The 26,224-nt window shown below is 33.7% G+C and overlaps 1 protein-coding gene across 1 annotated transcript; it reads right to left on the minus strand.

Moving 5' to 3' along the window:
• Nucleotides 1-3,098: 3,098 nt before the first annotated feature.
• On the minus strand, nt 3,099-25,694 carry LOC105257099 (cytoplasmic dynein 2 heavy chain 1). Its single transcript, XM_011267490.3, has 46 exons — nt 25,337-25,694; nt 24,723-25,051; nt 24,254-24,416; nt 23,737-23,918; nt 23,543-23,655; nt 23,051-23,296; nt 22,577-22,797; nt 21,977-22,375; nt 21,629-21,870; nt 21,109-21,432; nt 20,828-20,894; nt 20,229-20,565; nt 19,759-20,110; nt 19,227-19,569; nt 18,739-18,901; nt 18,448-18,667; nt 18,224-18,350; nt 17,505-18,110; nt 16,948-17,194; nt 16,339-16,846; nt 15,292-15,684; nt 15,043-15,222; nt 14,095-14,460; nt 13,883-14,001; nt 13,489-13,799; nt 13,109-13,257; nt 12,539-12,817; nt 11,220-11,449; nt 11,014-11,142; nt 10,687-10,935; nt 10,085-10,512; nt 9,862-9,996; nt 9,540-9,769; nt 9,217-9,426; nt 8,675-8,963; nt 7,880-8,389; nt 7,537-7,793; nt 7,252-7,452; nt 6,958-7,186; nt 6,697-6,850; nt 6,120-6,336; nt 5,475-5,902; nt 4,562-4,855; nt 4,163-4,413; nt 3,612-3,906; nt 3,099-3,393 (listed from the first exon to the last, which is right to left on the minus strand). The coding sequence occupies exons 1-46, from the start codon at nt 25,634-25,636 to the stop codon at nt 3,107-3,109; spliced, it is 12,309 nt and encodes a 4,102-aa protein (XP_011265792.2). The 5' UTR covers nt 25,637-25,694; the 3' UTR covers nt 3,099-3,106.
• Nucleotides 25,695-26,224: the final 530 nt, after the last annotated feature.

Here is a 26,224-nt window from a genome sequence, read left to right on the forward strand (position 1 = left end):
CGACAGAAAAGTTAATTAAAAGTCAAAGTTAAAAAATGAAGAGATCATCTGAAATATTTCGAAGAAATTGAGCTGCGTATGTTAAATATACACATACAATAATATGGGAGAAACAATTACTAAAAATATTTAAATCCACCTTTAACTGTGGAGAGCGTAATCTTGAAAAATATCCAATCCAATTTTGATTGAGATAAAAAATATATAATATGTTAACTATTGAGTGTTAGTATTTTAAGGTCGTGCATTGTAAAAGATCGATTTCACTTTCGTGAAAGAGAAGAGAAAAGCGCGACATTTAGAATACCCCGCTTACCTTTATCGCTCCTTTGGAGTACTTGAAAAGAAATGCCTTTTTCGATCCGTACCTGTTATACCATCGTCGACGATATATAATTATCGAATAAAAAGAGAATTTAAAAAGCGAGAGAATACTTATATATATAAAATTGTTGTAGAATCGTGTAGGGCATATTTTGCGCGCGTGTGATCGGGTATATCGTGCGTATAGATATCGGGATAACGAATGAAGGAGAAAGTAGCGTTAGTTTTATGCCCGATAACACGCAACGGCATTGAAGCCGGTTTTAGATCTTGCGGAGTTTAATTTTCGAAATGCCAAATGTACAGAAGAAAAATGGATGGAAATTGTGCTCGCATCGTTGCGATTGAGAATAAACATCGTTCTCGGGATGGGAATATTTCACCCCTCAAGATTATACCGGTTTCAGTCGGCTCTAGAATAGCATTAGGCCCGAGAATTAAAAGGAAAAAATGGGAACTTAATAGAATTTCTCAGATATATAGCGACGCCTTTCGCGGCGGTGAGGACGCTGGCTCAGCTCGCAAATCTTTGTTTAAGTTTTAGAGCAATAAATTGACGACAATCACAACATTTCGACATAAGCCAGCGCTCGCACCGCGACTGTTATATTTCTCTCCCGTCCATTCCCTTCTACTCTGTTTTCTTTCTCTTATTCGCAATTATTTTATTTCTTGTCTTGTAAAATACCGTGTGCACGAATATATTTGCTTCATTTCTTCGATGCCGGCATATATACTTATACTTGGATATATAGATTTCGAAATCAAATCGAGAGAACTCATATTGCGCTGGATAATTCTCGAATGCAAACAAAGCATAAATTATATATTTGGGAGCTCTATGTAAAGTGAAAGTAATAATTTATATAGTATATCTCTTTAAATAATTTTCTTTAATATTTATACAATACTTTATTTCATTTAATAAAGAAATATTATATGTTTTTCCATTCATGAATAAATAACCACGCGCTAGAAAATTGTTCGTGTGCACGGAATCTAAATCCTTAACATTTTATTCTCTCTTTGCCTCTATAAAAAATTTACGAATAGATTTATAATTGATATTATAACAAAGAATCTTGATATTCCATGTTTGTAATTTTAAAGTTTATTGTACTTGATTGTACTGGACGACAAAGCATATGAGGATGAACAAGCCTCATTACTTTTATGCCGCAAACTTGCTTTTTGATAACTTGGAATCTTTAAAGAATGATTTTATTTTTATTTAATCTTTAAAATCGCTTGGTTGTCAGAAAAAATAAATTTGAATTATATTTAATGCAAAAGAGATACACACACACACACACACACACATACATATAATCAGTAAATAGTAAATAGTGCATTTTTTGTACATCTGAATTACATTCTGCATAACGCGTAGCAATTGCAGGGTTTTTTTAATCATTAATATAAGTCATAATAGTGCGAGAGATTTCAATGTAAGAAAGTTTTAATGTCGTCCAGTTTTATTGAAAAAATACGAAATATTAAATAATATAGAGATTCAAATTATAAATATTATAAATTTCTTAGCTCTTTTAGGAATTACTCTAGTTCACCAAGAAGAGAATTCTGTCCATTCATCTGTTTGTTCTTCCATTAAACATGTACTAACGTTCCTAGATATTTTTAAAAGATAGACAATTTTAGTTTGTTAATAAGTTTCCAATTTGAAATAAGGTGATGATATAGTTTTTATTTTCTACAGAATAGAAATTAAACTGAAACAGTTTTATGTAAACATCGATACATCTCTTAGTATTTTATGCATTTTATGCAGTACGAAAAATATCGTGACATCGGACCAATTATAATGATTATTTTATTTCATTAAAACGAATGATATTGCTATGTATTATCTGTAATTTTAAATCTATCTCAAACAAACCAATTAAAGTTACCGAACTATTTTTGAGATATTCCAACAAGTGAAACGTAATAAGATTGTCTCAAACTAGTCGAGGAATCTGTGAACGAAACTTAATGCTGTAGGGATATGATGCCCCGTATAATATTATCTTCCAACAAATTCCCGACATATCTCTATGTATTTTTAATAATAATAAGCGTATTAAAATTGTTCAATCCAATGATGTTTTTGATGTATTGGCATGTGATATGTCTTTCCCTACCTTGTATCTTTTTATTTAATCAAAAGAGCAAAGTGATATTTCTAAAGTTTATTGATTTAAATTATATTTTCTTGATAAGATATAATAAATAAATAAATAAATAACTTAAAACTCTATTAAGACTTTGTACAAATAATGAAAATTTTTTTGACAAATATTAATTTCTTAACAGTTAGTATTTAACAATTAAACAATTGTTCAACAATTAAACAATTAAACAATTGTTAGTATTTAACAAATTATTATTTGCTTTTCATACAAGATGATTTGCATGAAAAACTACAGTTTTTAATTATTTCAATCTCGGAATTTCTACAATTTTTATATCTTTGTACCTCAAAAAAGCTTAATTTTTTAATTTTCATCTATTTTGCTATATATCCTATATACATAAATAATAATAAATAAAATAAAAATTAACATAATTTTATAATATACCTCTACGTACTTAAATAAAAATAAAAATTCTATTTATTTACATAGTAACTGAAACTATTTGACTTGTATTTTTCATGATTTATAAGATTTGAATTAGAAATTTATTTTAATATTTCATGCATATCATTTCGTTGGAAATTATTTTTATCATCGTCAGATGATATCATTGGTTTCATCATTAAATGATTATATTAAAAAATTACTTATCTCAAATATAAAATGACACCTCGACGAAACCATGCATCGCGATCTTCTCTCAAGCACGTCACCGGTAACGAACAGATTAAAGCTTCTCGTTGAACATTTGTATAAACCGGTATATTCAAATAATTTTGTCGATACGTATCTTCAAGAATAACACAGTTATCGTCGTCGGATTTATCTTCCGAATATTCTTTCGGCATAAACGCCACTTGACATGTTGGAGCAACCGCAACCGCTGCCGAATTTACATCCAGATCTTTCAAGACACCTTTCTCGATCGAAGCTCCTATAATTAAGACATTGTTTTAGACGTTGTATATATATAATTTATAATAATATTTTAAATTTCAGTATGTTATCTCATTGAAAAATCTATAAAAGTTCTCCAAGCTACTCACATAGTTATATAAAAATGATTTATTAAGAAAAATTTTAGCTCTTCCGTCAGTTAATAAGAATTCGATATTGAAATATTTTTAAACTTTTTAAGTTAGTTAAGTTTACCTGATATAAGTAAACCTTCAAGTTGGAGTGACACTTTCCATTCCTTGTTTGTACGATTTTCAGTCCAATTAGCGTGAAGATGAAGTGCTTCTAATGGATAACCAAGTTCTCGTGCGGTATGTTGCTTTAGTGCAGTTAAAAGAGCACGTGGTCGAGACAATTGAGATAAATCAACTCGATAAGGTATATTCACTGCTAAAGATTTTAATGTCTCGTACTTTGACAAAAGTGCTTTTGCAAATTGATTAGCATTTTTCGGGCCTGATCGCCATTCCATAAACCAATGCTCTGGAGTCTTCGCGATTAGAATACATAATATAATTAATAAATAATATACACTAATAAATAATATACACTAATTACTAATATACATTTATTATAAAAAATATAAATAATTATTTTTGAAAAAAAAAAACAAAATAAATAACTATTAAATAATAATTATTATTTATAATTATTATTTATAAATAAGAATAATAATTATTATTAAATAATAATTATTATTCTCTATAAAACAAATATTATAAATAGAAAACACAGTTTTGCCTCACTTCATTATCTTGGAAAGATGACGCGTCCATGTCCGCTCGTACAACATTCAACAGCTTCCTTGTAAGATCAAATTCATCTATGAAAAAGTCCTGCAAAGGATTTCTTTTCTGTTCGCTTATGGTACTTATAGTACTGTCATATGTCAAGGAACATTGTCGATCCATAACTTCCTTCAGATCTTGTTGAACTTTCGATTTTTCTAATTTATTACTGTTTCCTTCACTGTTGTTGAAAGATTTCACCAAAATACCTTAAAAATTTAAAGTACACATCAGCTGGAATCAAGAACTTGAACGGTTAAATTAAAAAATGGATATGTATTAAAATAAACACAGTTATGTATATAAATTTGGTGTAATTAATTATAAAGTGTTATTTATCGATTTCAACGCATTTACCTTTGAGATATGTCAGGGCTTTTTCCGCAGCAGATCTTTCCCATGCCCTATGAGCGTTAGCAGGGAGACCGAAGTACTCTTTTGGAGAGTCGGTATCGTCCAAACTCTCCAACGATTTTATTGGATCATCTTCGATTATCTTCAACGCGTTTCCCAGCTTTCGTTGACCCTCAAAAATATCTCTGGCCCACGCATCGCGTATCATCGAGCGCAACGCTCTTGCATCGTAATCATCTTGAAGTCGACCGCCATAAACCGCAACGTCAAGTAAACCTCTGCCGATTTGCCAGTCTCCTTTATTTGCCAATATTACATATATATTGCAAAATGTTATAATAATTTATATATATTTATGTTTACATAGATTGTCGAGACACAGAAAAAAAACATGTGTCAAAACTTATATACTTAAACTAACGCGTTCATTGTTTCGTACATACGCAACAATTATAATCTTTTTAGGAGAATTTAATCCTTTTAAATTTCAGCAATATTATAGTCTTATAATTGTCTCGTTTTAATATTGTAATTGTCATCTCAAGAATATATAATTATTTAATTCTACTTTAAAAAAATTATAATCTATGATTTAAAAATGCTATTTTCTATCTAACATTGTTGCTTTTCCATTCAAGACAATTCAATGTTAAATCATAAGAATATATTTTTCTTGATTGAACTATATAAAATGGCTTCATTCAAGTAAACAATTATTCAAGCAATTATATTTTTCTTTAATTAATGTAATATAATTTAATTTTAAAATTTCCATATTAAAAATAAAATTAAATATATTAAAATTAAATATTTAAAAATAAAATTAAATATTTTAAAATTAAATATGTTAAAATTAAATATATTTTCAAAACAACAATGTCCTTTTTTCCTGTGAAGAAATGATAAAATTGTATACCTTGTTGCTTTCGTTTTTCCTTTGTCATTTCTTTAATCACTAATTCATAGGCCGCCTCAAGATCCGATTCGTTCCATTCGTATGATCTAATCCAGCCCTGAGGAATGAAATTCCGTCGTTCTTGGAGCGTAGCATGTAACCAAGAGAGCATTAATACGGTGGCCGCGGTTTCATTGTCTTGCGATTGCTGAAGCTGTTGGAGGGACTTTCTCATGTTTCTCTTCACGCCTTCGGGAGGCTCATATGCCAGTTTCAGACAAAGTCCCGCTAAACCCGGATAGAAACCAGAGCACTCTTCGGTGGTTAGCCAGATCTTTGTGGAAGAATTTTTGTTTGCGGTACACATAGGTGAACGTAATAGACTTTCCAATCGCGGTAACCAATTTAGAGCGAGCTGTAAGTTGCTCAATAATATCCAACTACCCTTTCTGTGAAATAATGACGAATAAGTATTAAAAAAAAGATATATATTGATTATATTTTAAATAAAATTTCTTTTCTCTTTGTTCTTTATTTTTTAAATAAAATTTCTTGTTTCCTTGTTCTTTATTTTTTTAATAATTTTTTTTAAATACATGTAAATGTTCGAATATCTTTTAACTCATAATATTATTGTGCCGCGATGAATGCTTTATGAAAATTTACCTGCACGCGGTTTCCAATGCCGATTCGGCTTGAATAACGTGTCCCTGACCTAAGGAAACTTCGATAAATCCAGCAGAGGCATATTTCGCAGCGAGCATGCTAAGCTCCGGACTGGGATCAGTTCCCGGGGATAAAAGCAATAGCACAGGATACGATCTTTCTTTTTCTTGAGCGATCGTGTCTAATGTCCATACAGGTGGAGCCAAATCCTTTACACCTTTCATAGATTGATTCGCAATTAAAAAGATTATTTTAAAAAAATTTAAAGATATTAGTAAAGAAAATTTAATAAATATAAAAGTAGTATCTCAGGTAAAAATTATCTCTCAAAATAAAAATGTTTATTATTTTGTCTATAAAAACAATTATGTTCATAAAAAATTCCACTTGTACATAATATTCAAAATTGTCTAAATACTTTATATTGTAATTAATTTATCTAATAATTTACATTTGTTTTACTTGAATTTAAATTATATAATTCAAATATTTAAGACTCAAAATTAACTTGTAATATTAAAGTAACAAGAAAGGAATTCTATATTAATTTACAACATAATAAATGAAATGTACTTACGTAATTGCTTCGCAGCGAATTTGGAAAGAGCGGTGTGTAAATAATCAGGCCGAAGTGCTTTTACGACTAGAACTTTTTGAAAAGCGTTAAGTTCATTATCCGCATAAATATTAGAAATATCTTTCAGCCAGGAAGGTTTTATCTTGGCGGCAATCTTTAATAGAAAAAGTATAATGTCAAACATTAGCAAAATTTCTGACTTTTCAAGAATTTCAATTATTGAAAAAAACTGTTTACAAAAATTATATTGGATTTACGCACGTTGGGTAGAGAAGAACCCAAGGCCTGCACAGCCTCACGTCGTTCGTCCGGTATCCATTCGGGTAAATCAAAATCCGAATTATCATTGTTAATTACATCGCTATCGAGCAAAAGATTCCTTTCGGTATCCGATACTGGATTTAACGATAATACCATGTGCAAAGCTAGGGGAAGTCTGTGCTTTCTGTAGATTGCTTTCGCGCAATGATGGAACGTTAATGTTATCAACCTGAAGATGACAAAATTAGTTATATAACAATTGATTCCGAATAAAAATCCTCGATAAATACCTACCTTTTCTCGATTGAGCTCCGCGATTCTCTTTTCTCTCTGTCTTGACCCGCGGAAGAGCTATCATCTCGCACTGCTTTCAAGCAGATGTCCGTATAAACTTCTGTGGAAACGATATATAAAGAGTTGAGAAGCGTCAATCCTTTAATAGTCTCATACACATTAGCGGCAAACTGCGCGAATTTTTCGTGACTTTTGGCCCGTCTAAAGAAAGAAACAACAGTGAAAACTCATCTTCGATACTGAAATCGACATCAACAATGTCAGTCTTAGCTTCAGTTAAGCCACCTTGAAACTTCATTTAAGCTCTGTCTGCTTTCTTCGAGGGCGACCGCTATTTCTTTCGCCTTAGATTGCGTTGACTCCAGTGTTGACAAGAGTCCTCCTTGTCCTTGAGATTCTTGCAAAAGATCTTGACCTCTGGCTGTGGCTAATTGACTCAATAGATCTAGCCTGGCCGCATCTCGTTCTCCAGATAATTTTTCCTCTCTTTCCAAAGCTTCTCTTCTTCGCGACTCGAGCTCCGGCGTTTCGTTTAATAAAAGCTTATAGAGGCACAATATAATTTGAATGTAAATCAAAATTGTTAAAAATTATCGTATTCATATATTCATGTTTTATTCAATTATACCTTCTCAACGAATCTCTCCGCTAAGCTTTTCGTACCAGCGCCAAGTGAAATCTCGCACAACACAGCATCGGCTTCCTTCGGAATATCTTCCAATCTGTCTTTCCTCGTGGCTAGGAAGAGTTGAAAGCCTTGCTGAGCCGATAAGACACGATCCCCCAATCTAAGTGGTCTCCGGCGAAGAACGGGCAACAATATTGACGGAAATTCAACCAATTCCTCGACTAAGAGAGGTTTTCCGAAACGCACGGCAAGTTCGAGAGCCGTGAAAAATTTGGAATTTTCAGGCTGAGTGACTTCGAGTCTGGAGCCAATGTTGCGTTTAATCCAGGATACAGCTACTCCTGAGGGATCGAGGAAAATAGGCACCAACGGTCCTTTCAATACACGAGAAGCCGCGACCAGGCTACTCGTATCTGCTGGTAAATCCTGTGCTCTCCATAACAATCTTTCGCGTTCAGTTACTAATAACGTGATCGCTGATTTCTCCCAATTGTCATCTCTTTTAGGATTCTGCATATCATTAATTTTCAAGAATTATTAAATATTATTAAATATTTTTCTAATTAATTTTATATGTTTATGATTAAATTATTAATAGTATATGTCATATGACGCATCAATAATTAATTATTTGCGCGTAAAAATTCAATGTGCACTAATTTTTTAGTATAATTATTGTGGAAATAAACTTACTAAATGTATATCTATTAAGAATATTAGAAAATATATTTAAATATTTAAATATATTTCTTTTTTTGCATTGATTAGCTATAAACATGAAAAGATTAGTTGCACCTGATACACGAGTAGAGCTGCCGCGTTAGCCGCTTCGATGTCTAGTTTCTCTTTTCTGGCGGTCAGTTCTTGAAACTGAGTTTGCCAGTCGCGATGTTCGGTGTCGAGTTTCTGCAAGAGAGCTCGTGCTGTCGAGAGACTCGCCTCAGTGGATTCCGTCCGCAATTGCAATTCAGCCGCACCTCTTGTGTGCTCGGCAAGCTCTTTTTGAAGTTGCGCCACACGACTTTCCACCGTGTTTAATCCCGTTGCCAATTTTCCTAATTGCGCCTCAGCCGCGGCTAATCGTCTTGAATAATAAAAAGACCACGTTACGAAGTAACTCTAAGTGATTAAAATTATTTAATCACAACCGTAGAAGAGAAAAATTAGATTATAAAAGAGATGAAAGAATAAAAAAAGAAATTAACTATAAAATATACAGAAAATGGTAACAAGAAGACAAATATCGAAAAGAGATGAAAAGTTGTATTTATAAAAATTTAGGTAAGATTTTTTATAAACGGGAGGATAGAAGAAAAAATTCTCTCTTCATCTCGTACTCGGCCAATTGTCGTTGTTCTCGTTCGAGAGGAGCAACTTGCTCCAATATTTGACCGTATTGAAGATTAGCGAGAACCCAAGCAGCCAGTGGAGCCGCAGCCACCGATGCTCTCTTTGCTGTTTTCTCCTCGAAACTCTCCGGACGTTCCTTCACCAGTTTGGCGACCGCTTCCAAACTAGCGGGCGCACTGCGTCTCGCATCCCAATTTCTGCTCATCACAAAGAAAGAAAGAAAAAAATATTATATTATAAAGTTAAATATGTCAAAGGACATGTACAGAAGGCAGGTTTAAAATGAATCGATTAGAGATATTTCGTTCACCTGATCTCATCTTTGATACCTCGCTTAGCGAGGAAAGTCTTCATGCTGTTCCAGGACGTATCCTTTATACCCATCAGCCGAAGGACACCCTCGAGGACGTCTCTTACTGGCGCCGGTGGTGCTCTCAATGAACGAACTTCAGCCAAGGCATCGGCACTTATACCGGCCACTGCCTGAGCAGCTTGTGCCACCAGAGGCTCGACCTTCCCTAATTCGCTCTCTATGTCTGCCTAAATGTAAGAGAAAATTGTTTACACGCGTATATATTATATCACATCGACGTGGAGCCTCTGAGATGTCCGAATTTTAATTCTTTTAATACCTTGCGCAACGCAAGCTCAGCACTCTCGCGTTCTGTATTGGCCTTCAAGTTTGTCATTTCTCCTCTTTGACTAGTCGCGCCTCTCATCGTAGCCGTGATTTGCTCGAGAGCAGCGTTGGCCCTCCCTTTCTCCACCTTAAGTTTGCAATAATATTTTATCATAAAATTACAATATTATAAAATATTTCGAAATATACATTCTTCAACGTTAAGTTGTGCAAACCTCAAGTTCCTGGCGCTGTCTGGATACTTCATCTTCCAGCTTGGCCACCTGTTCGCCGGCTTCCCTTAACTTTCCGATACCAGCTTCGAGAGATCGAAGCTTCTCCTCTACGTCTTTGCTCCACGTATCGCGGAGATATCTCCAGGTATGCACTAGAGCCAAAAATCTCGCCGGTGCTCTCTGATGGCGAGGTGCCTGTAGATGAGCGCTGATCATAATCTTTGCGCCGCTCGGTAACTCCTCCAGTTCGTCCAGCTGTAAGGTATCTTCCTGGACTGCAAATTTAATCAACGAGCTCTCCCGAGACCACCATTCGCCGAGACTAGACCCGAGCAGCGCGCAATGTCGAAGACCCAGACGTAATAATCGCGACGACTTAATCTCTTCCGAATCTAGGATTACTGCTATCCGGAGATACTTGCGCAGACCTGCGAAATATTATCAATCGTTATCACGTGAGAAATATAGAAATAACATTTAATGTCGTCAAAAACGAGAGAGCGTTTAAAATAAAATAACAAATTTCCTTAAGAAGGGAAAAATAATATATTGCTATAAATTAATTGTTTGTTTTATTTTAATAATATTTTGAATATACATACGATGATATAAATAGTGCTCTAACGTTCCTTGAAAGTCTTCTCTTCGAGCTATATCAGCTAATGGAGCGACCAGCGAGTCAAGTTCTTCAGTTGTAAAGAGCCCTGGAATTTCGCTTCTGGATATCATAGCGCTTATCAGGATAGCCAAGGTCTCTTCCCTGGCGTGACACTCTTCCAACAAAAGCAAGGTCGGCTGACTCTCGATACCGGCGGCTTGCACGGCGCTCTTTATCGCTGCTTTACCGCGTTCTACAAGTACAAGTACAAAGTTACGAGAGTAGGAATCCAATAATAGACATCACGCTTTTTCTCAAATAATTTATTTACCAGGTCCTGAGTCGATCAATCGAAGAGAAGAGAAGGTAGCGACTAGTTTAACAGCTGATCTTCTACCCGCTCCTGGTCGTCCAACAAGTATCATCCCACGAAAATCACACCCCACAGCCCAACTCAAGCCTGTCATTTAAAACATTTAATATTATTATTACATAAAATAAAAATCGCTTCAGAGATGATTTAATTAGACTCTTTACCAGCTATAGTTTCCAAAAGATAGGATGAAATCGGTACTTGCACCGGTTGACCCTCTCTGGCGCATCTAGCCGTTGCATTGATTATCTCTTCCCGCCATTGTTCCTTGCTCAAAGCATAAAGCCCCGTATTTGCACTCTTCCATACGTATACATCATTGTTAAAATCTTTTACCTCAGAGTCCTTTGAGATTAGTAAATGTTCCCATCGTGTCAGTGCCTCGGGCGTTAATCTGGAAATATAATAAAGTTATAAGATTACTTTCAGAGTAAAAAAAAACTCTGAGTAAAATTTTAAACTTATAGACAAAACTTTAACTTTGTCTTAGAAACTTTATTTAAATGTAATAATTATTAAGGGGATCTTAAAGTGATTTTTTTATCGACAAAATAAGAATATTAATTGCATTTAACTCAGGTAGTACACGTTCGTTTTATATATTTCTTTATATATTTCTTAAACATATCCAGTGTTTTCTATAGAAACGTTTTTAAAATCATAGTTATCTATTTAACATGTAAAATAAATCATCATCTATTTAATATGCATGTAAATATAAATAAAACTTTTAATTTTATACAAAGTAAGTAAATTATAATCTAATATTACTGATAAAACTGATTAAAACAGTCAATATTATACTAATTCTTTCAGTGATATTATTGATTTACAATGCTATAATAACTTATAATTGCTGTATCAGTGACTCTATTTATTGTCTTCAATGATATACTGTTTCACTTTTAGAGAGTGTGTATGAATGCATTATTTTTTATTAATTCCATGAGAAAACAAAGTTATTTAGCGAATAAAAGAAAAAATAACGCATTTTAAACGTATTTTAAATGTTTTTTAAACGTTTTTTAAACGCTTTTTTATCTTTAGCTTTTTTATTTTTAGAAAAGAAACTTATCTTTTAACGTTTTTCAAGTGAATATTTTAACCGATTAGAACGTTTTCAAGAGTCGATTATGAAACGTTTCAAAGAAATATTTGTAAAACGTTTTTGAAACAAATTTGTACTACCTGGGAAATATTTCTTTATTAATTACTTTATAAATCGATAAATTCTTTTCCATGATTAAAATATTTATAATAACGGACAGTTCATTTTTTACATGGAATTATAGCTGGTATTGTCCGTTATTATAAGTATTTTAATCATGGAAAAGAATTTATCGATTTATGTAATCAATGAAAAGATATTTAAATACAATTAATATTCTCATTTTGCCAGTAAAAAAATCACTTTAGGATCCCCTTAATAATATAATAATTTTAAACATAATTTTAAATTCTATTATTTATTTGAAAATAATACCTTGCGCAAAATAGTCGTTTTCCGATGTCCAATAAATAACGAGTGATGTCTGCTTCGCTTTCAGGTGTAGGGTAATACATCAAGCGTTTCGCCCACGAAACGATATCTTTAAGAGTCCAGTTGAGAGAAGATTCTTGAGTGGATGCAAATCGAAAAGCATCCAAGATATTAGGCTTTATTCGAGCGATCCAAGATTCTGCCATAACATAATCTATCTGCTTCAGAGATGTCCTCAAATGAAGTTCAAGAATCGCTGTAATATCCTTTTGACTCGGATATCTGTTGATAAATAAGAGTTTCAGAATCTTTAATGCCTAATTTATTATTACCTTTTTTGAATTTTTTTAAAAATATACAAATTAAAAAAGAAAGAAAAAAATAGAAATTTAAAGTATCAACTTCTTTTTTCTACTTCTTTTAAAAGTATAAATTTTTGGATATTTAAAATGAAAATTATTTGATATTTAATTTTGAGCAAAGAAGAGTATTCAAAAAAAATTTTTTTTTAATTGTAATTCATCTTTAGTTACTTTAATACTTTTTATAAAGGATTTTAAGGAAATTACTCACTCTAGATAGTAAGTTGCAAATAAGGCTTCGAGTCTTGGATGCAATCGTGTAGATTCATCGGCAGTGCATATGATCGTTAAGGATATTTTAGAAAATTCGAGATCCTCCTCGAGGAATCCTTCTTCTTGAAGCAATTCTCTCACCAATTCCTAAATATATATAATTCATTTTTATTAACTTGTTGAATTCCATTTTTTTAATTCTAACTTTTTTGTACATGTTACTGTTTTAAAAAATTCGCATTAAAATTTCTATTCTAATTTAAAATTTCTATCAAATCAAAAATATAGCTAAATATAATATAACTAAATTATATAACTTCAGATTTATTTGATTTATAAGATCGATTTGAAAATTAATGAAGAGATTCTAGATTATACCTGTAAATTTTTAGCTGCGAGATGCATATCTTCCAAGATGAGAAGCACTCGAGATCCACTTCTCGGTTTATACATTCTACCCTGCGACGAGGAATCCAGACGCAAGCAAGCTTTTTTCAAGCGAGTTAGAAAATCTTCAGGACCGTAGAGCGAGGATCCTCTTATCACGACCATTGTATCGTGATTTTTAATTTTTGATAATGCAACATCGATTAAAGTGTTTTTACCACAGGCTTCGGGTCCACGAATCATAAGTGGATGACCGTCTTCTATCCATGGTAAAATGGCTGCTAATGCTTTTCTGATGCGATCTATGTATAAAATATGAAAAAATATAATTTATATTCCTTCCTTAAGGTTTTTAGAACTTTAATATATGAATTTAAAAGCATACCTGAGATCGAGATAGGTCCATAGTCGGTATCGATAGATTCGTAAGTGTCGCTAAAGGGTATTAATCGATCGGTTTCATGATCGTAGAGCACGGTACTTGGATTTTGCGGGTCGGGGCACCTGAAAAATATTTTACAAGTAAAGCTGACTTGATCCACTACTACTTTAAGAATTCGTGAAAATTAGAGTTGTCAAATTTTTTGGACCACTCACCAACTATCGATCGACCCGTAAATGAATTTCGCCAAATCATCTCTAGATTGTACATCATTCACTTGGCCGCATAGTGAGAGCAGAAGGGCTTGAGTGGTCTGATTAAATGTCTGCGCTTTATGGAGATGACACGATGCAGCAGTCATCAAACCGGACGCAGATGAGCCCTCGACATTTATCTTCAAAGTCTCGTCGATGGACGAGCATAAATGTGCGTTCGCGATATCTGCAGCCGTCGAAGAAAGTTGTTCTAAACGCCACGGTGCCAATAGAGACGTTGATCTTGTAAATCCAAGATGCAAAACACCCAGTCGCGAAACCGTAGCCGGACTGGCATCGGCGAGCTTATGAGTCTCAAAAATAAACCTGTTTTTACAACACATTCACAATAAGCGAATATATAATTGAACACAGTTTAAATGCAACATAAGCATAATTTATCATGTTTAAACATTCAATTATTTGACAATGAGTCTTATCCCCTTTTATGTTGGATATCACTTATTATTATTAATTAATTAATAATTAATAAATTAATAAATTATGATTAAATTAATCTAACATAAAAGGAATAAATTACATCTAACATAAAAGGGGATAAGACTCATTGTCAAATAATTAAATGCAACATAAGCATAATTTATCATGTTTAAACATTCAATTATTTGACAATGAGTCTTATCCCCTTTTATGTTGGATATCACTTATTATTATTAATTAATTAATAATTAATAAATTAATAAATTATGATTAAATTAATCTAACATAAAAGGAATAAATTATATCTAACATAAAAGGGGATAAGACACATTGTCAAATAATTAAATGTTCGAACATGATAAATTATGCTTAATAATAATTAATTAATAATAATAAATTATTATTAATTAATTAATTATTATTGTGTTGGATATGAATATTTAATTATATATTCAGCCATATTTATACCTTGTACCACTGCCAAGCTTAATTCCTATTCCGTTCGGTAACGTTAATAGTCGATTATCGTCCAGGGCTGAATTCAACGCTTCCGCCCATTCAGGTTCCACATCGCCGTTGAAGATGATCCAGGTCGTGGAATTTCCAGCGGACGTTACCGCGCTCGATAAAACGCCCTCCTTCCATTCTCTATACACAAGCATATAATTTCGGCAATCATATTCAAAGCTGAGGAAATATCTCTCTATTGTATTTTACCTCGTCCGTGGATTTACGTGTCCTAATAATCTGCTCTTTGGTACCGCGCCAGGATAAACGATGACCTGTTGCACAGGTTCGCCGATTTTCGCCATCGCTTCGGCTAAGCACAACCTGATTGATGTCTTTCCACTACCTGGTGGACCGACCACGGCCACGCCGGTTCTACTTTTCAACAAATCATTCAGTTGAACGCATCTGTTGGCGATTTCTTTTGTTAATCCCCGAGTCTCGCAGATCTTCAACAATGCGACGATTAAATTTTCGCTTTCTGCAGAAACAGGCAAAGAAGAGTTTCTCTTCGGAAAGAGATCGTCCAATAATGCCAAAAATTTCGTTGTGTCTGTCTCCGTCAGCTTTGGAAGGGTCGATGCCCTAATTGAGATGAGAAGTCTGCCAAAAAATGATAAAAATTTCTTTAATCGACTTAATTTTATTAACGAAAAAATATTTAAATCACAGAATACATATGATTTTAATACAAAATAAATTTTAATTTTATCGAAGAAAGAACATTCTTATATACTTGTACAAAAATTAGATTAGAAATATAAACTTATCTCTTATTATAAAAAAATATAATCTAAAATAAAGATCAACAAATTTTTTTCTATTCATAGATAATAGATGATTGATATATAATAACGCAATAAAAATATGGATCGAGAAAAAAAATTTGCCAAAAATATTCAATAAAAATATATTTATGAATCAGAAACACGAGATATATCGCAATTTTGCCTTTATTTCTATTTTAATAAGACTTTTAAGAACGAGAAATATCTTATTGTTGAGAAGGTTTATCGTGAAATCTCAAGTTTTCGCATGTTAATCATGATTTAAAATTGATATAAATTTACTACTAGTTCTTGATTACGATTTGTGAACATGCTATTGAAAAGTTTCGAGTGCTAGTATCAAGCAGCAGTATACATTAACATCAATATTAAAAAAATTAATTTATTTAAAAAGATCAATCTGTTTTATAAAAATATTACAAAAAACATGTTTCCTTAATCTCATGTTTGAAAAGAATTTTAACTATACCTGGTGGTCTCATCTACACCGGCAATCGGATGTAAAGCGTCAAGTACAGATTTCAACGCTCTGAGTCCCCAATCGTAATGCGGTTGCTCGGATAACATGGTTCCGGCAATTTCAAGAGCCTCTACGAGTCGTTTGCCAAGAGTAGTCGCTTCTACGAAACCGGCGCATTCCAGCAGAGTTCTGACAATATCCGACTTGTCCGGATGTGCCATACTGATAGGTCTGAAGAGCCTCGCCAATGAATCCGGCAGCTTACGCCTGCCTCCATACTCACTCCCGGCTGGATTCATCGTAATAAAGATGCAGCAGTGAGGATCCAACGTTATCTTCTGATCGCCCAGCAAAATTTCAGGAGAACCGTTTCGAAGTGCCTCTTGAAGCGGCCTCACCAACATCGCTACCGCGCTTAGTGTATCCTCTTCAAGACGATTGAATTCATCGAAACAACCCCAGGCACCCGCTTGTGCCAAACCTCCCAAGATACGCTTCATACTTCCAGTATCCATCCCTACAAGTCAAAAGTCGATATATTTGTATCATATAAATTAATATGTTTTTAAAACGTGCAATTTTTTATCGCTGGCATGATAATCAAAGAGATCTTTTTACCTTCATCGCAATTGAAAACGAGCACTAGTCTACCTAAGACGGATGCTAGCGCTTTCACACTCTCGGTTTTCCCGGTTCCAGCAGGACCAGTCGGACTTCCGCCTAATCCAAGCTTCATAGCTTGCGTGAGTGCCAAGAAACACTTCTCTGTCAAGGGAGTTCTTACTAAGCCGATGGACGCCCCTTGATACTCGAAGCGATAGGGTAATTCTGCACCGGCACATCGCACTACGTACGTACCTTGATTCTTTAACGTACGAGATCAAACACGATATAATAATATAATAATTAAATAATTAAATATTAAATAATAATATGCTAATTAAATATTAAATAATAATATAATAATTAAATATTAAATATATATAATATTAAATACATATAATTAAATATATATAATATTAAATAAATAGAATGCTCATTATCTGAAGATATTATCAGCGAGAAAAATGTAGAATTAATTTTAAATATAATATAAAATTATATTACTATCATGCATGATCTGATTTTTATTATCAAGAGATTTTAATGTATTTTTTAATCGATTTTTTAATCACCTTTCTATAACTTCTCAATTGTTTATACCACATCCAGTCGGCATTTTCACCGGTTGCTACAATTTTCAATAATGTCCTGGCCACTTGCAGATGATGAACGGTATCCAACAGAAGACCGCGAGCTTTCAACGCGGTTAATTTATCACCAGCATCCTCCAATCCCCTGTATCTTGCTCTTTGTGTTTCTAGAAATTCAACAAGCTTCTGCAAAGCCGCGCGGCCTTCTTTCAAGGCGCGTTCGCAACGCTCGGTAAATTCTATTCTCTCCGAAAGCAACAATATTTGTGTAGGATAAACGGACGGATCAGGCGTGGAATCGTTCAAGCATTTTTCTAAACTCTGACAGAGTGCCTTTTTCATCCCATTCTCGAGATTATTCAGCCATTGCGGTAGAGGGTCAGTGAGGTCGATTGTTTCCGGTAACTTTAACATTTCTCCCTCGGGTGATACAACCGCTGTTAAGGTATTGTTTTCTTTTACTACTGAACCCACACCGTGATACAACTTTGGCAAATGAGCTTCCAAACCTCGTCCGCTGCCCGATACAAGCTCCAAGAGATCTTCGTCACTGAGAAAATATAATCTCGGATACGCCGCACGTCTTTCCTATAATTTCAAAATTTTACGTCAGATTATAACACATCTGAAGAGAATACAAAGCGCATAATTTCTTTGAAAAAAAGAGAAAATATAATTATTTTTCGATTATCGAGTTTTACCTCTAAAAATTCATCCAGGCTCTTCTGACATCGATCTAATAGATCCTTCAAATTTATTAAAGATGGTAGAGAAAGTCGTCTCAAGGATGGTACTCGAGGATCTCGAGATACTTCTCCAATAAGATATCTGAAAGTTTACCAATGTTAATAAATTGATGTTTAAATATAATAAATATTGATAGGATATGATAGGAGAAAATTAACAAAAGGGAATGATTGTAAACCTGAATTCTTTATCGGCCCTTGACCATCTTCCGGAATCATTTGGAGCTGCTCCACTTCCATAGACCGGATCCAGATAAATCCATTTTCTCTGGACAGTACTAAGAACCTTAATTCTTTCCTCGAGCTCTGATAGAGCCGTTTCGCAGTGTGCAGCTCTAGATGCGAATCTCTCGTGTCCCGATGTGCCTTTTGCTCCCTCGAGCAAGAGTCTCAATTCCTCTATTTTAAGAATTCTATTTTAAGACTCGATAAATTGTACAATACGCGCAAATCGGTATAAATAAATGTACCTATTTTCGCTAATAAATTGCCGTAATCTCCGACTAATAGAATGGTCATGTTTTTACTGTCGGTCGACTCTTGCACTGGAAGTGAAGCCGTGTTTTCCCAGATCTCGAGATCCATTAACGCTTGTCGAATTCCGCTTTCTGCGATTGCTCGTTTCGTTATTTCCTGAGAATGAAAAAATATCATATTTTACGTAACGAAAATATTTGAAAATTATATACAAAGATGTACGTGTATAATTATTTAGATTGCATTTTATATTATCTTTTTCGATATTTTAAGATAATAATACATTTCTCTCAAAAAGATATACTAAAATAAATTCAAATAAATATCGAAACATTAATTTTTTTTTTAATAACTCGTGGATCTCGATATTCAAATAACGAAAAAAAAATGATTGTACTTGCAATATTCAAAATGTTAATATTCTGATATATTGCATTCACACTCTACCATAATTATTTCTATTAAATTAACAATTTCTCACCTTCACTTGATCCTCATTATTTTTCAGCATTTTCGAACAAGCGAGCAAGTCGCCTAAAGTGATATCTCGAGGATTTTCAACCTTTAAGCCTAATATGGGAATTAATTCAGTCCAATGCTCATTGGCGATCTCGTCTCCTCGAAGCAGTTGAATAGATTCGATTGTAGCTCTAACTTCGTTAATCTTTTTGCCGACGAAGGTGTCCATCTCTGAGTTATCTTGCAAGCGAATCTTATTCTCCCAAGAATCGAGCCAATCGTGGAGTCTTGGTAATCTTCTTCTAGCCACGGCCCACTCTTCGGTTTCCTGATTCTTCAATTCCCCCAAAAACTCGGATTGAAATCTGTTTAATGTGTTTAACATGATATTTAGTTTATCTTGTTCAGTTTTAGAAAAATTATTTTTTTTCTCTTAATAGTACTTTCTGTAGAATAAAGAAGTAAAAACTAAAGGAAAAATTTATTTTGTAGTTATTATATGAATGTAATATATCAATCTTATATGAATGGTAAGTTTTTCATTGCAAAATAACCTGTAATTTGATTCTTCGATCTCCAATTCGCGTTCCAATTGGGACAAATTAATCTCATCGTCTTCCATAATACTTTCTAGATCGAGAGATATTCTTTTGCAATCCTCTTTTAAGGAATCCATTTGCGCATTTAAATTAAGCCAACGTTCCTTCATCGATATCAGCCAATCAAGTGTGAGATCTTCCGATCTTGCGGACCACTTAGCCTGCCATCTCTCTCTTTCGTCTCTCAGTGCTATCGCTTTATGGCGAAGATTAACTTTGGCATCTTCCAGTAGACGCGCCATAACAGCCTTATGTTTTTCCAAACGATCCCCTAGCTCCTGCCAAGCAGCATGAGCCGCATTAACACCTGTAAATGTAAAATGAACAAGAATTCAATTGAGTTTTTATGTACTTTATTTATAAAGATTTATAAAGGATCAGTTTCCGAAAAAATTTTATCAAAGTATCATTTGACAAAATATTACCATCAAGTTTCTCGCTGGTCCACGCAGCCATAACTTTAGCGAGTACGGTAACAACTTCCATTTCTTCAGCGATACCTGCTGACTGTTGCTCGATACGTGCATGGGCTTCGTGAGCTAATCCGACCTCCTCTACATCGCGTGGTCTACGTTCGAGCTCCTTGGATGCGAAGGACAGGAACTCCACGACAGCCATCAAACGCGAGGATGCTTCCACCCTTAAATCGGAACACAAATGTTCCCAATAATGACGAGATGCTGTCTCCAAATCATTCCTCGTTGTCGCTGTATCGATGCATATGCACGAGATTTTTACGTCGCAACCTCTTAATTTTCCAACCTGCGTCAATAAAAATATAGAGTACTCCATATTGTTTAATTAGACCGATATAAATCATAAAAGTGCAAATGTTTTATACGAGAATATATCAGAAAAAGCAAACTGCATTTTTGAATAAATAAAATATAGCAACATACGGATATTAAAATAATAAAAAAATTATTAAAGTAAAAAATGTGTTGATTTCTAATATATATTGTTGTTGTTTTTTTAAGAGAATAACTACTTTTTAATTTACCCTTGAAATATTTATACAACTTACCTCTTGGGCCCATTGCTTGGCCTCCTTAAACGCTTTCGCCCATTCTTGAGGAGGTTTCCCTTTAAGTCTAGAAAAATGTATAGATAAAAAATAATATAATATAATAAATATATAATAAATATATAATAAAATATATAACAAATAAAATAATATAATATAAATAAGTAAAATATATAATAATATAATAATAAATATATATATATATATATATATAGAAATCAATATTACGTAGATACGATACATTACGTAGATACGATACATTATTTCAAGATTTAGCTTACCGTTCTCCAACGTTGATGTTTGCTGGTGTTGCTAAATTTAGCCATTTCATTCTAAACAGTTCGAGAGTGGACAGAGCGATTTCTATTTGCTTGTAAATGCCGCTAAAAAGATACGCATTCTTTTGCACCAGATCACCAAAGTGTGCATCGGCGATGTCTCCGACGCCTCGAAAGTTCACCGGAATAGAAAGCGATCGGCGTATACCGGAATATAATTTTGCGCGAATATCTTCGAGCGGTGGTCTCCATTGTAGGAGTCCATCCCGAAAAGTGAGCTCCACTCGGATCTCGGATAGCTTCTTCGACAAGGATGGCAAAGCATTCCTAGGCGCAAAATGTACACGATATATTTTACGCAAAGAGTTTTCGATAAGAACGCCCCATTATATATTAAAATATATTATATATTAAAATATATAATATAAAATATATATTAAATTGTACTTTAAATAAAAATTAAATATATCATATTGTGTAAAATTTAATTGTAACTAGATTCTTGGGTAAATTGTAGTTATACCTGTACGCTACGCCCAGTGCTTTTAAGAGCTGCCGGTCCCAATGCAGTTTCCAAGCTTTCGCATTACCATATTCCGAATCCACCGCGTCAACGATCGCTCTCATACTAATCAACGTCTCCTTCCATATATTCTGATTTCCAACAAGATGCACAGCATCGCCTTTCAACAAATTGGCTACGTAATCTCGCAACGTGGAATGCTTCGAAATCAATTCTGAATTTTGTCGAGCAAACTTTACTACCTGCGAAATTTTTTCGATTATATACCAATTTTATTTGATATCATATTTATGTTTTACATGATATTTATATAAATAATAACGAAAAATATATCCACACAATTCTCACCAACTCTTTCAATCGAGCGGTGTAGACATCGACGAGATGAGGATCGGACCAAACAATACCCGATTGTTCCTGAACAGCACGCGCTAATTCGAGAGCCACCGTCAACATGAGCGGTCTTTGAGAGGGCACCATTCGATCACCGATCGTATTATGAAAGGTTGCGATCTGTTGAAGCGCTCTAGCTCGTCCGGCTAAAGACGCGGCCCTGTCCACCAGTTCTCTAATCTCTCTTGGTATCTCGACGCCTTCGCCGGACAACGCTCTAGCTTCTCTGATTAGGGTCATCAATCGAGGATCATAGGTCACTCGCATCATGCTGGTGCCGGTAAGTTCTACCACCGGCGAATCGGTACCTAAGCTTAATTCTTTCCTAGCTATCTCATTCTTCGTGTTATTCACCTGGACGAATGAAAATGTTAAAAAAATTTCAATGATACATAATTTTAAATTATTATATAATTTATTATATATTTATTATATATAATTAATTATATAATTTAAATTATTATAATTTTATGAATTATTTTTAAAAAGTTTAATTTAAAAAAAAATCATTTAAAAAATTATATCACACAGATTAAATATATAATTAAAGATTACCCATGACTCGACTAAATCCCGTCTTTTTTCTTCGGTTTCTTTCAACGCGCTTGACAATCGCGTCGCCACTTCTTCATATCCCGGCAAATCAGCGAGTAATTCCTTCCCTAACTTCGCTAGATTCTCTAGCCGCACTTCTGCAGATCTAGCGGCTTGAACCTCTTGTAATATTCTAGGAACATCCAGAAGATTTTCCGTATCGGGACCAGCTAAGCGATTTTCTACAATTTTGTGTTTCAAAAAAATAATGATTGAAAATAAATCTCAAATTCTGTAAAGTAATTTGTAAAATATTCCATCTTATAGTCTCGATTATAGCACCGAGAAAAAAAATGTATAAGACCAATAATGCGTAAAACAAATATACACAATTTTTTCTTACTTTATATTTTTGTATAAATTTTTGTTGCTTTTTTTACATATTTATAATGATTTACAATATGGAGAATATTTTAATGTTTAAGAGTATTGTACCGATTAAATCAGGATACGCCGCAAGTAAAGATTCTCGTTCTCCACGTAATGCTCTCTTAAGTCCTTCCCTCTTCATTAACTCGCTATATTTCCCAAATTCGGCTACCAAAGCATTCGGAGTATCAGCGTCAGCAATGTGATCTTTCAGCTTTTGAGCAACGCGCTCCTCGGCTGGCACCAGGCCTTCCTCGATCTTACGTCTCAGCCTATCCCATTTATCGTCCCAATCATCATCGTCCAATGCAACTGATTGTGAGTTGTAATTATTATTTGAAATACTATTAACACGAATCGATCAAGAATTCGCTGAATTTTATTTTGAATTTATTTTGAATTTATTTTGAATTTAATTATTTTTGTTATATCATTAATCGCCAAGCAATTCGTAAAAGACATGCGAAAAAAATTATCTTGAATCGATCTCAATTTCAAAGTTACTGTGCTTGCGATTTGTCGGGAAATTATTGTAGAATATTTTTTAAGTAGAGATACCTCTAGTGTCATCAAATGTCTGGAGTAATTTCTCGATACCGAGTCCAGATCTTTCATTCGAGGTCAGAAGCCTGCTCAATTGGCGATGCTGTGCACGCAAGTCGGACATTTGCCTGAAGAAATTAATCGCGACTATATATGTTATTCATTTCAATAGAATTCCATTCTTTAATTCATACGCTTTATCGCTTTACCTGAGGCTTTTGCCAAGCTTCGAGCATTTTCCGGGTACAAAGATCGCTCCTCGCCAAGGATGAAGCGAATAATGCGGCCAGAAAAGTTCTGTCAATTTTTGCGTGGCGTTTATCCATTTTTCGCACGTTGTCGCTCCGAGTGCGATTGTTTCATCTTTTACACGAGTCTCGGTTGTATCGACCTATCCAGCGATATTTCGTAAATTATTTTATTTTACATCATTTTATTATCGTTCAATAGCATTTTTGAAAAGAAAATTGAATGATCATAGAAACTTATTTGATTCAAATTTTATTTATCAACAGAAACATTTGGTTTCTTTCGAAAATTCTTTTTAAATTAAAAGTTATAATTTAAACGTTATATTTTATTATAATTTAAAAATCATACAAATATTAATAAATTTTTAAAAATTTATTTAAAAAAATTTTTTTTAATTTATGAAATCTTTCTCAATTATTGTTTGACAGCTAATCGTGAATAATATATAATTGAAAATTTTTTAAATCGACGTACCGCATTAAGATAATTCTGTGTTAATTGTACCACTTCGTTTCCAATTACGTCAAGAAATGATTTCATTCGTTCCTCAGTATACGCTGGTCCGCTTAATTTCCATAAATCATCTACGAATACCGAAATGGCTTCACAAGCCTCTTCTACAGCGATTAATCCATCTCTATATTCAACGTAAAAATTATAATAATTGTATATAATAAAGATAGTGAAAATATCTAAATAAAATAATAAAAGAACTTAGAGTTAAAGCTTTTTAATACATTAAAATCTTTTTTTTCTCATTTTACGAATTATAAATTATTACTAAATTATTATTATAATAATTATTATAAGTTATATAAATAATTAAAGTTAAATATTAATAATTTTTGTTAACAAAATTTTATTAATTTAATATCGAGTGTATATTTTTAAAAGTATTTCGCATTTTATATAATAAGATATGTAGAAAGGAAATTAAATGCACCTCGATATCGCGGCGCTTTCAAGTTCGACCCTAATGTTCTTGACCGATTTGATCGCTTCGTCGCAAATGGTTTTCTCATGCGACCGTTTCACCTTATCTCGCTTCCGCCGCCAAAACTCTTCTTCCTCTGCAACTGTGGTCGAGAATCCGGAGCTGAGCAGTTTCTCCTCGAGTTTTTTCAGACATGATGCGTTTAAGCCCGACGATCGGAGAGTCGGCGCCCAAACCTGACGAAGACCTTCGATCAATACCGATCCGTCCCCGCAACCGGTGGAAGCCACTTGGACTACGTCGTGAAAGTTTTCTTCCGTAATCACCGCCGCCGTCATCTGCGTATTTTTGCACCATCAGCGATATGAATGGCATGCCTGACTAAATCATATTGTAACTTTCTAGAAAATACTTTCTATTATCGAGGGACAATGGCACTTGTCAACGTTTATTATGACAGTGATTAAAGATCGACGAAGAGAGAAACGTACTAATCGACGATTGTATCAAGAGCAAATGAAAATGTCTCGACTACTACAGCTTCTTTTCTACTTGTCACATTTAAAATTTCATCTACTTGTCGATTATCTTTCCTTCTTGTAGTAGAAGCTCTATTAAGGTACCTTAAAGAAGACCAGATTGTTGACTGTACCGGCGTCTAATTCGGTGCTCAATTTTAAGCGAACTTGCTTCTGATCCGCGTCGATCGGTCTGGCGCACAAAATTCTACATGATGACTGCTCCAAGAAACGATCGAGGATCTCTCGGTCCTCGATGTCTTCTTCGTCCGGTTGCACGGATGCACCGAAGAAATATTCCGCCGTGGAGACTATGAACTTACGTTTATCGACAACTACCATTTCGTTCGATTTAAACACGCTTTCCTTGTAACGCAAAGTCAGGAGTGGTCCCGGTGATTTCATGAAAAAGTGATGTGATCGGGCACACCAGGAGGTGCCGGGTCGTCACGACGACCAGCCATCAACACACAACAGCTGTAGCTATCGTTACATGCATCACTGCACGTGCGCAAATGCGCGTGACGCCGCTTTAATCTGTCAGATTGCTTTTTATCTAATAGCATTATGAATAAAAAAAATGTTTGACCTTATATGTGTGTGCAATATAATTATATATGCAGGTAATATAATAAAAGAACGATATTTACATATTAAAAACGTTTTAAAATATCATGCAAAAAATTTCGATATTTATATAAATCGTCCAGTTTATTCTGAGATTGAAGAAATATCGATAATCATCAGTTGAGCTTCAAAAGAGATTTTAAAATTATAGATTATAAAAGATCATATTAAATGAAGAAAACGTACTGATTCTATTTATAAAATTAAAGAAACAGTTTATTGAGACATTATTATTCAAATTCAAGCGTATTAATTTTCAGTAAGTGTACATGATATCGTGATGGTTATCGCAGTTATAGATTAAACGGTGTATCAATGAGCTCAACTCATATTCTGTGTCATGTGAAAAAAGCCATAATTAATAAT

This window comes from Camponotus floridanus, unplaced genomic scaffold, assembly GCF_003227725.1.
Source record: "Camponotus floridanus strain SB8 unplaced genomic scaffold, Cflo_v7.5 scaffold24, whole genome shotgun sequence".
In the NCBI taxonomy this organism is placed as follows: domain Eukaryota; kingdom Metazoa; phylum Arthropoda; class Insecta; order Hymenoptera; family Formicidae; genus Camponotus; species Camponotus floridanus.

Coding starts and splice junctions, on each gene's coding strand:
- LOC105257099 (XM_011267490.3), bottom strand. CDS start 25,636: ATGAAATCACCGGGACCACTCCTGACTTTGCGTTACAAGGAAAGCGTG. Junction 15,685..16,338: donor GGTGTAGATGAGACCACCAG/GTATAGTTAAAA, acceptor ATTTTTTGGCAG/ACTTCTCATCTCAATTAGGG. Junction 14,002..14,094: donor TACGGGTCGATCGATAGTTG/GTGAGTGGTCCA, acceptor AATATTTTTCAG/GTGCCCCGACCCGCAAAATC.